Genomic DNA, 11,889 nt, shown 5'->3' on the forward strand with positions numbered 1-11,889 from the left:
ATCTCCTAGCTGTGCTGCAGAAGAGTAGATATGAGAGGAGGAGATAAATATAAGGGTCCGAGTGAAGAAGCAAACAATTTTCCTCTAATTTCTATTACATCCTAACAAGGGGCCAAGTCTGGCACCCCCAGCCCCAAGCCACAGACAACCTGGGGATTAGAGGCTCACCCCTTACCAGGACCTTGCAATCAGACAACCCATTCCTGTCCAGGTCATCATCAAACCTGGCTGTGGGAGAGTCAGAACCTGAGGCTCAGAGAGGCCAAGTAACTGACCCTGAGACACACAGCAAACCAGCCAAGGAAAGTGAGAGAAGAAATCAGTCCCTAGGCTGCACTCTGGACAAAGACAAATTCATCAAAGGCCAAGGAGTCCTGGGGGCAGAGGTCCACCACCCACATTTTCTCTGCTTCCTCTGTCCTCAGTCTGCAGGCACAAGTCGGAGGTAAGACCCGGGCAGCCTCTCATCACTATGGCCCTTGTTTAAGGACCTCCATCTCTCAGGAGTTGAGAGAAAACATAGTTTGCAGCATCAGGTTCCCCTTGTCCCTAAGTCCCATTCCTGGCCCGTGGCTCATCTCTGAGAGCAACACTTGGCAGTTCAAGAGCCTGGACTAGGGCTCAAGCCATGTGGGTGCTCATACTTGAGACACTCTTGCTGTGTGAACTTGGGCCAGTCACTTCCCCTCTCTGGGCTTTGGTAAAACAAGAAGAGTGTACTAGTGGTTATAAAATTGAGTTTCAAGTCTGTAACTAGTAAGAGGAGCCACCAGCAGTCACGTGTGTCTGGGTAAGGAGGGTGTGAATGGAGTAGGTTCTGAGCTCCTGCAGAAGTCTGTCTTTGGCAAAGCCTGAAAATGCATAGCTCGGGAACTGTGAGACTCCATGACCTGCTCCCCAACACCTCAGTGGTCCAACATCCATTTTCAATTCTGTTGTCAGGGAACGGCCCATCTAGAGGACGGTGTCCCCTCAGTCACACATGCCTCCCCTGCTGTCTCAGTTTCGAGTATCTTCCATGGAGGACATTTAAGTGTCATCTAGCCTAGACACCGAGGAGGCATGGAATTGTGGGGCCCTGGCACCCCCTGCTCTATCTCTCCAGCCTCTGGCCCCAGTTCCCTCCAAATCCAGGCATAAGTAGAAAAGCATCAAGTGTCTGTCCTAGAGGAACCATTACAGATTATCCACCACCCTCCTTTTATAGATGAGATCATGAGAGCCAGGAGGCTGGGCGACTTCCCAAAGCCATGCAGCCAACTAGTGCTCCAGTGAGCAGGAGGGCTCGGCTCTTATAGGACGCAGAGGGACAATGACCGGGGAAGTTGGCTGGGCCCAAATGTGAAGGCCTGTGTGCACGCTAAGAATTCTGGTCTCTTTTATTGTTAATAATGAGCAATGGCCTTCTTGCCCTAGCTGGAGGGTGGACAGGGGGGTTGGGGGAACAGGATGGGGTGTAGGCTGGGGGTACTGGGCAGCCTTATTCTGGTCTTCTGCCATGCTGAAGACCTACAGCTGGAGGTGAGCCTCTTAGGTGGGAACCCGTATGTATCTCTGGGCCGGGATCGGGAGTGGCCAGAGCTCAGAGCACCTGCCCCAGGGCAAGTTGGGTTCCTCCTCTCGTGAGCTGGAGCATTCTCTGGACTCTCGTGGTGGTTCAGGAAGCAGAGATGTGTCTGCTTTATGTCCCCACCTCCCGTGCTGGTTCAGGCAGAGACACCAACACCAATCCCTCAGGTGTTTTTGGCATTCATTTGCCACCTCTTTTGTTCACTGGCATAAACCCAGGACTATCTTCGCCCAACCTCCAACCATCTTGCAGAGTTCCCGCTGTACAGACGAAGCTGCTCAGGTTCAGAGAGGTGAAGTAATTTGCACCTCTCTTGCACAGCAAGAACAGTAAGCTACTCCTGGAGCCCAGGTGTGCCCAACTCCAAATCCAGGGCTCTGCCTTGGCCTCAGATCTAGCCTCACTTCTCCTAGTTTTGCAGTCCCAGAGGTCTAGCGCCCTGAAGAATCTGGAATCTCAGCTCATCTTCCTTTTTCCTGTGTGATCACACTTCCCGCTTCTGCGAGCTGGTCTGGTCTCATCCCACATTGGGATGGGGTTACCATTCTGTCTCCCAATCTGAGTTCTCCACTTATGGGGAGTCAACCTGGGTTTTCACCTCCCAAGTCATCTCCTATCCAAACACGTTTACCCTAACCAAGATGTGTATGTGCATTAAACTGCATAAGCTGGGGCACCTGGGTGGCTCAGTTGGTTAAATGTCTGACTTTGGCTCAGGTCATGATCTCGCAGTTGGGGAGTTGGAGCCCCGCTCTGAGCTGTCAGCACAGAGCTGGGAGCCTGCTTTGGAATCTGTGGCTCCTTCTTTCTCTGCCCTTCTCCTTCTCATGCTATGTCTCTCTCTGTCTCTCATAGAATAAATAAATGTTAAAAAAAATTATAAAGAAATAAATAAATAAACAAATAAACTGCATAAGCTAATTCCAGGTGCAGCCCAGTGGAGGAGATGAGCTAGGACAGCAGGAGGGGCTCTCTCTTCCATTCCCTCTGGCCCTTCTCTAGTCCCTGCATCTCTCTCCATCTGCCATCTTCCTCTCTGTACCCACCCTTTGATCTAAACTGAAAGAAGAAGTCAAACCCCTAGGTATTCTAACTTCAAAGTATTTTGAATTTTATTCCTTATTTTTTTAATGTTCATTTATTTTGTGAGAGAGAAGGAGGGACAGTGTCAGCAGGGGAGATGCAGAGAGAGACAGGGACAGAGGATCCAAAGCAGGCTTCATGCTGACAGCAGAGAGCTTGATGTGGGGCTCAAACTCACAAACTGTGAGATCATGACCTGAGCCAAAGTCTGGTGCTTAACCGACTGAGCCATCCAGGTGCCCCAAACTTTATTCCTTATTATAAAATGAATTCATGTTTGTTGTGAAGACTTTATAAAGTTCAAAGAACTTTAACAAATAATATCAGCTATAAATCTAAGCACGAGAAATGACCAGTTAACATTTTGGTACATTCCTTTCCAATTTTTTGTGTATGCCTGTAAATCTTTACACTATTAGGATTGGGTCATATAGTTTCACATTCTGTTTCCTTAACTTAACAATCTATTGGAGCATTTCCCTACAACATGAAGTAGTCTCCAAACTATGATTTTAAAGGCTGTACAGTATTCAATCATATCAATGTACCATAATTTATTTAGCCCAGTCCCTTATTATAGGACATTTATGTTTCCAGTTTTCGCTGTTAGAAATAATATTGCAGTGAACACCCTTGATGAAATCTCTCCCCACATCCCTGATGTTTTTCCCTATGTGAAATTCTTAAAAGTGAAATTGCATACTGTCACATCATCCTGCAGAAAGAAAGGTATAGTAATTTATTTCCCATAACAATACATTATGAGAATTCCTGTTTTATTGTAAACTGGCCAGTGCCAGGCGTTATCATTTTAAAGTAGTTTTTGCCAATTTTATGGGTTGAAAATGTACTTCATTGAGGTCTTAAGGTGTGATCTTTAACCATTAACAACAGTTAAACTTTTCTGTGGGTTCATTGGCCACTTGATCTCTTCTTTTGTGAATTAATTTTTCACATTTCATTCTCAGTTGCTAGAGTTTTTCTTTATGTTTTAGAAGATATATTCTAATGACACTTGTTTTCCACATATATCACAAATATCATTAGTGTTTTTAACTTAAAGAAAATTATATCACCAAAAATATTTGTCTTTTCCTTTACCATTTTGTTTTTGTGTTTATGTGAAAGGAAAAAATACTGGCATTTAGGCAGGGGGAATGTGAGTAGATTGGGCATAATATGGACACAGGGAAATTGAAAGAAAGAGAGTCAACTTTCTCTGCACAGTTAGGTGGATCAGTGGTTCTCAAAGTGTGGCCGCACCAGCAGGCAGTGTGAGCATTCCCTGGGAGCTTGTTACAAATGCAAATTTTGGGGCCCCACTCCAGACCTACTGAATTTTGGGGAAACTCTGGGTGTGAAGCACAGTAGTGTGTAACAAGCCTTCCAGATGCTTCTGATACACGAAGCAGGGAGATAGGGAAGTGGGGTTTATGGCTGGCTGCTCAGGTGACAGGAATAAGGAGTCCTAGAAGGGAGACAAGGGGAGATGAGACAAGGTTCCAAGAAGGAACCCAGACCCCCGTATGACATAATGGTTGTCTCGGGACTAGAGGAAGAAAAACTGTTGCATGGAGGGTCTAGGGACTTTATGGAATTAAATATTCAATTTTAAATTGTGCTTCCTTATAACACATCTTTGTCTTACAACACCTTCAGAACAAGTCTGAGGACAACCTTGTGTTGGGGAGGTTTGGGGCATAAAGGTGAAAGAGAATAGGGATGAGCCATGGAAGAGGTCCATCCCAACCTGAGGAAGGCAGGGGGCCAAGGGTTCAGTGAGAGGAGAAATTTTGAGAACAAAGTAACCAGGGATACACAAGGAACCCTCAAAACTACTAAAAAAATAAGAAGGGGAAAGAATCTGGCTTCTCACAGCAGGTGGGATGAGGAGCTTGTTGCCTTGTGTACTTATAAAAGGAAGAGTTATCACCACGAGGCTGAACGACTCCGAACATTCAGGTTATGCTATAAAAGTCTCTCTTTGTCTCATCATAAAATAAACATTCACCCATATATTTTCCCCTAGGATGCTTTATAGTTTTTGCTTTTTGCATTTAACTGTTTCACATAGTTAGAATTTATCTTGGTAGGCGGCATAAAAGAACTTTCTCTACCCAGATCATCAACTGGTTGAGCAACATTTGTTAAATAACTTCCTGACCTCTGATTTATAATCACCTCTTCATCCCTGGCTGAGGTCCATTTCCAGGCTCTCTGTTCTGTCCCATCCATCTGTGTAGCTGTCTCTGAGCTCACACTACATTTTTGTGGTATATATACCACACACACACACACACATATACATACATACATAAATATATGGTATTATGTTTACTCCTTTGGAAGAGGGTCACAAATAAAATCCAGGATAACCAGTTAAATTTGAATTTCAGATTTATTTTTATTTGCTAAATCTGACAACTTGACTCCCTCTTCATTGTCCCTTTTTTCCTTCAGTATTTCCTTGACTATTCCCACCTATTTATTATTTTTTTGTATTTTTTAATTTATTTTTTAGTTTACATCCAAGTTAGCATATAGTGCAACAATGATTTCAGGAGAGGATTCCTTAATGCCCCTTACCCATTTAGCCCATCCCCCCTCCCAAAACCCATCCAGTAACCCTCTGTTCTCTATATTTAAGAGTCTCTTATGTTTTGTCCCCCTTCCTGTTTTTATATTATTTTTCTTCCCTTCCTTTATGTTCATCTGTTTTGTCTCTTAAATTCCTCATATGAGTGAAGTCATATGATATTTGTCTTCTTCTGACTGGCTAATTTCACTTAGCATAATACCATCTAGTGCCAGCCACGTAGTTACAAATGGCAAGATTTCATTCTTTTTGATTGCCGAGTAATACTCCATTGTATATATATACCACATCTTCTTTATCCATTCATCCATCGATGGACATTTGGGCTCTTTCCATACTTTGGCTATTGTCGATAGCACTGCTAGAAACACTGGGGTGCATATGTTCCTTCGAAACAGCATACCTGTATCCCTTGGATAGGTACCTAGTAGTGCAATTTCTGGGTCATAGGGTAGTTCTATTTTTAGTGTTTTGAGGACCTCCATACTGTTTTCCAGAGTGGCTGCACCAGTTTGCGTTCCCACTAGCAATGCAAAAGGGATCTTCTTTCTCTGCATCCTCGCCAACATCTGTTGTTGCCTGAGTTGTTAATGTCAGCCTTTCTGACACCCACCTATTTATTCTTTCATGAGCTTCTGAATCACATTATCAAGTTCTTATAAAATCATTCTATTGGTTTTAATTAGATTTGCATAACAAAATAAATTTGGAGATAAAGGTTTGGTTTTGGTTTTTGTGGTTTTGGGGGAGGTTTGTTTTGTTTTGTTTTGTTTTGTTTTGTTTTGTTTTGTTTTTAGCCAAGTTTAGTTTTTCTGTGCAGAAATATGGTATATCCCTGAACTTAATCGAAGCTTCCTTTATGTCTTTCAGAAAAGTTCTAAGGAATCTTCTGTTTGTTTTGTCATCATTCATATTGCTCTCATAGGTCCTGAACATTTCTTGTGAGGCTCATCCTTAGGTATTTGTATATTTTTGTTTATTTGCTGCTTTTATAAATCTTTTTTTCCAATATGTTTCTAAATTTTTTTCCGGTATAAAACATTTCTACGTTTTGGGGTATTTCTTAGTTTTTTAATGATTAAAAAAAATACACATACTCATTGTAGAAAAATAGCAAATAGGACAGAAATGGAAAAATAAAAAGAAAAGGAACTTCATTCATCGCTAGCTGCTCACTCACCACTATGGTAAATCTTAGTCCTCAATGATAAAAAAATCTGACAAGTCTGTGTATAACGAGCCGGCATTTTCTATGCATCTGATATGTGATGTAAAATACATTTTTTAAAAATGTGTGTGCATGCGCATCTCTGTACACATGAGATCTTACTATGCATATAGTTCTTCAAATCTTTTTTTCCCTTTTTTAAAAAATTTAATTCAGTTCCCCGGGGCTATGCCAGGACGCAGGGAGGAACTGGGCCTGGGGAGACCCACTGGGCAGCTGGCTGCTGGGCAGGGTCAGTGCCTGGGGAGACCCAGCAGGAGAGGTGTCAGGGCCCAGCTGCTGGTGTTGCACAGGCTCCAGGGTCCCCAATTTTTTTCATATTAAGCCAAATCAACCAAACTCTTTAATTAGCTCTAGAACTGTATCAGTTGGTTGTCTTGGGTTTCTACCAGAGACAAATATGATATTTCCAAATCATTATAATTTTCTGATCTTTATAATATTATTTCCTCGCCGTAAACTATTTCTTTGGCTACACCTTTCTGAATAATCTTACACACTAGCAGTAATAGTAGCAAACACTTTGCACACCACCAGAACAGGGATCATAAATTCAAATGCATGGCTGGGGTGTGGCAAGCAGGCAGTGTAACTGAGTAAAACTAGTCTATGAAAAATAATAAGGAAGGACAAGGAATATGGTGAACTGGTGGGTTCACACTCCATCCAAAGGGAAACCACATGCTCACCTCCTGCTGGTTGGAGGAACATGGGCCCATTATTGCCAAGTCTAGCTTTTGATGCTAAAAATCTACTTTTTTTATGTGTAAGCTCAACTTTTAAAAATATTGACAATTAATTCAACTTTTAAAAACTATACAAGCCAAACAAAATATATCTGTGGGTTATACTTGGCCTTCAGGTGACCATTAAGTGACCTCTATGCTATAGTTTTAGCAGTAAGCATGATGCTGGCTCTTTGTAACACATATTCTTTATAATATCAAAGGAGTTTTTGGAGAGGCCATATTAAATGTCTCTGTGAGAGTTCACAAAACAGAAAGTTGAGAGCAATCTACGAAGCCATAGGAACAAAGGGTGTACAAGTCAGAAATGGATAAGGAGGTGGGCTGGGGTACCCACGTGGGCAGAGTGCATGTGCTTAGTAAACCCTTCTCAACAAATTGTAACCACTCTCAACAAATTTCTCTTTCACAAAACTCTGGGTTTTGTGGATTTACTTCTGAACATTTTCTTATAATCACTAGAATTTTTAATATATTCAGAATAAAATAAAAGTTTTTCTGAATCATAAGACCAAACAGACAATGAATATTGAAAGATGGACCAGCCACAGGGAAAATTTTTAAATCTCAGTATGTTCACTGTCTCCAACAAAGCAAAACCAATTTATTGGCACCATATGGACAGTGTGAAGGAAGGCATCTTTGAAGAGTTTCCAATTAAGGAGGTATGATAAATGAAGAGTAATTGTACAATATACACATTGTTAAGATTATATCCTCTTTGCATGATGTGTTGGTGTTATTCTTTTTATTTTAGTAACTCTAAAAATTGTTTATGGAACTATACTCACTTTACTCATGACCTTTCCTTAACTATAAAATATCCCTTATATTTTGGAAGACAATGTTTCAGTAAGCATTTGGTAAAAATTTGTTGAATGAATGACATAATTAATGAACACTGGTGAAGTCTTATTCACCAGAAAAGGCTATATCTTAAATATTAACTCTAATTTTTATTGTGCATAGTATTGGTTTTAATCCCCAATTCTAACCCTAGTCCCAATCCTAATAGTGATTTTTTAAAAAGATAAACCTTAACCCAAATAATGAGTATAATAGTCCTACCTTGATCCTAATCTGAAACCAAGTATTAGCAACCCCTGTAGTTCCAAGAGAAAACAGAAAATAAGATGAATAGAAAAGCAAGGCTCTGGGGCACCTGCGTGGTTCAGTTGGTTAAGCATCTGACTTTGGCTCAAGTCATGATCTCAGAGTTCACGAGTTCAAGTCCCACGTTGGGCTCTGTGCTGACAGCTCAGAGCCTGGAGCCTTCTTCAGATTCTGTGTCTCCCTCTCTCTCTGCCCCTCCCCTGCTTGCACTCTCTCTCTCTCTCTCTCTCTCTCTCTCTCTCTCTCTCTCTCTCCCTCTCTCTCTCTCTCTCTTTCTCTCTCTCAAAAATAAATAAACATTAAAAAAGAAAGAAAGAAAGCAAGGCTGTGTCAGAAGGAAAAACAGATACCTATAGGCCAGAATGGAAACAGCATATAACGCTTCCCTGATTTGGTGTTCACCATTTTCATCCCCATATTCCTCAACTAAATCCTGAACCCAACCCCAATACCACCCAAGCTACTATGGGGACATATCTCACAGTGCTTCCATCTGCCAATCCAAACTGCCCATTAAGAAACATAAATGAAACAATGAGTGTGAAAATTCTTTACACACCCTTGGCATAGACACTCAATAAATTACATACCCTCAAAACTCTTTAAACAGGCAGATCACAATGCAAGAACTCAACCAGTCCTCCGTGACAGAATTCATTCTATTGGGTTTTGCTCCCAACCCTAGGACCAACCCTCTGCTCTTCACCTTCTTTCTCACCCTTTACCTGCTAATCCTCATAAGCAACAGCCTCCTCATCACCCTTATTCACCAGGATTCTCGCCTCCACACACCCATGTACTTTTTCATCAGTGTCCTCTCCACGCTGGACGTGTGCTACACAACCACTACCATGCCCCAGATGCTTGTGCATATTCTCAGTGAGAAGAGGACCATCTCTTTTGCTAGATGTGTGGCCCAGATGTACATCTTCCTCCTCTTTGGGGTCACTGAGTCCTGGCTTTTCTCTATCATGTCTGTGGACAGGTACGTGGCCATCTGCCATCCTCTCCGGTATAAGATCATCATGAGCCATTGGATGTGCCTCCTCATGGTGGGCATCTGTGCAGCCTATGGTGTGGTGGGTGGCCTGTGCTATACCTTCTTTGCTATGAATCTGCCCTACTGTGGCCCTAATGAAATTGACCACTACTTCTGTGAGTCCCTGCTGTCCTAAAGCTGGCCTGTGCAGACGCATCCCTCAATGACTTGGTGGACTTCATCACGGGCTTCAATGTCATTGTGGTCCCACTGTCCCTGGTTGTCATAGTCTATGCCAACATCTTTGCTACCATCATGAAGATCCGCTCAGCCCAGGGACGGGTCAAAGCCTTCTCCACCTGTGCCTCCCACATCACTGTGGTCACCATGTTCGCCATTCCATGCATCATTATGTACATGAGCCCTGGCTCTGACTCTTTGTCAAACAATGGCAAGAAAATGGCCCTTTTTTATAACATTGCCACAGCCTTCCTCAACCCTGTCATCTACAGTCTGAGGAACAAGGACGTGAAAAAGGCTTTCCTCAAATTGATGGGACGGAGCAGGGCCCCACAGTGAGGCCTTAAAGCTGAAGACCTGGGGAGCCAAACAAAACAGGACTCACACCCACAACCCCTCAAAGACTCTTCCATGAGACCTGGGAGGGCTGTACTCCATAAAACTAACCCTTCACCCTGGCCTAGGGAGAAGGAACTGAGTACTCAGACAACCACAGCATCTGTGGTGACCTGGTTTGGGACAGAGGTGATTGTGAAGGTAGAGCACAGTGGTCAAGAGCCAGGATGACAGACTTGATTTTAGTCATTAGCAGGACATATGAATTTTTGCAAGCCATTTAACTTCTCTAAGGTTTATATCTATCTCTTCCTCACAGGGAGGTTGTAATGATGATGTGAGATTCTATGTGAAAAGTATTTAGTACGAGACTAGCAATAGTCAGCTTTCAACAGATACTAGTTTTAATGTTTAAAATTTATTTCTTAGGGATGAACTGTCAACCTTGAACTAGCCAATGATCTTCTTCTGGGCTGTGGAAGTAACTGGAGCCCTAGAGAGTAAAGGGAAAAAGGCAGGGAGTGGGAGTATTAAAAACTCAAAAACTGAGAAGTGAAGAATCTTAGGGTGAGAGACTTGAGAATGAGGAAGTGAGCCCTTATCTCCCATCCACAAATTGTGCACCTTGAACTCATCTTCTACCTTTGTATTGTAGCCATTCGTTCTTATGCTTTTGTATCTTTACACCTCTTGATTTTCCTTTGCCCTTGTTCTAATAAAGTCCATTTTGGAAAACTACAGCCTGTCTTGGGTGATCTCAAGGAAGAGAGACTCTGTCCACTTGAGGGTGAGAGCAAAATTAGGGAGGGAGTGGGTATAATGTTCCCCCCAGATGCAAAAGTTAGGCAGTCCAGGAGAGGTTAAAATCTCCAGGGGAGTTTCTCTTCTGCTCCCTCTTGCTTAGAGAGACCTTCCCTGAAACTCTTCCTATGCCTCATAGAATCTTTACAAACATAAATTGTTTTTCCCCAAATTTCATTAATCTGCAGGGTCATGTTACTGGGCATCACTGTATTTATGGTTTTGCCTCTGTTTGCTGCTACAGGAACTCCAGCACCCAACAAAGCAATACATGTTCCATAGGCTAACAGGCAACACCTTCAGGTTGTTCTTTCCTACCCCCTTGCTGATGTACAGTGACTATGAAACTCCTTGCAAAAAAAAAAATCAGCTGGACTGGCCGGAAAATTCAACATGAATGCCTATGTCCTCCATGGGTTACCAGGGTCCATGCCAAAGGTGTAGGTCTCTATGTCCTCAAAAATATTGCCCTATGCCACCACACAGGAGCCAGAGTGTCACATAAATACTGAATCAAAATTAAAAGGCAGATAACAAAACAGGGCATATCATTGCAACATACTTACAGACATATTGATAATGACATGAACATAGAAAGCGCTCTTACAAATTGGTAAGAAAAATACAAACACCCCAGGAAACTGGCAACAGATCTGAACAGTTCATAAAAAAAGACATTCAAATCATCAATAGATGTGTGGGAAAATCCTATCACAGTAGGCACCAAAGAAATGCAAATTTAAGTATCAATGAGATATCACTTTTTCACCTTTGAAATGGCGAAGAGTTTTTAAACAATGGAGTCAGAGGTGGCTCCATTGAAACATGGACTCTCGTACATGGCCAGTGTACCCATCTTTTTGCAAGGTGATTTGGCTTTATGTATCAAGAGCCTTACATATGTCCATAATTTCCTACCCAATACTTCTATTTTCAGGACATTTTAGGAAATAGACATCAAAAGGGCAGGAAAAGTAACATAACCATTTTCATTGTGTTACTTACATAGGAAAAAATTGGAACCAACAGAATACATCTGTCATCGTGAGTGATTTAAATATATTATGGTATAATGGTGTACTCCATAGTCATTGAAAATGTATTTTATAAGAATATTCAATGATATGACTGCTCACAAGATGCTAAGTGAATAAAAGCAAGAAACAGCTGGTGAACAGCATGTTATGATCACACTGT

At 42.1% G+C, this 11,889-nt stretch overlaps 1 protein-coding gene across 1 annotated transcript; it reads left to right on the forward strand.

Annotated features, from left to right (window-relative positions):
• Nucleotides 1–8,956: 8,956 nt before the first annotated feature.
• LOC106970185 (olfactory receptor 2D2-like) lies at nucleotides 8,957–10,609 on the forward strand. Its single transcript, XM_015066761.3, is given in 2 exon segments — nucleotides 8,957–9,494; nucleotides 9,497–10,609. Coding segments are annotated over 2 exon segments (936 nt in total). The 3' UTR covers nucleotides 9,895–10,609.
• Nucleotides 10,610–11,889: the final 1,280 nt, after the last annotated feature.

Source organism: Acinonyx jubatus, chromosome C1 (assembly GCF_027475565.1).
Source record: "Acinonyx jubatus isolate Ajub_Pintada_27869175 chromosome C1, VMU_Ajub_asm_v1.0, whole genome shotgun sequence".
Classification (NCBI taxonomy): domain Eukaryota; kingdom Metazoa; phylum Chordata; class Mammalia; order Carnivora; family Felidae; genus Acinonyx; species Acinonyx jubatus.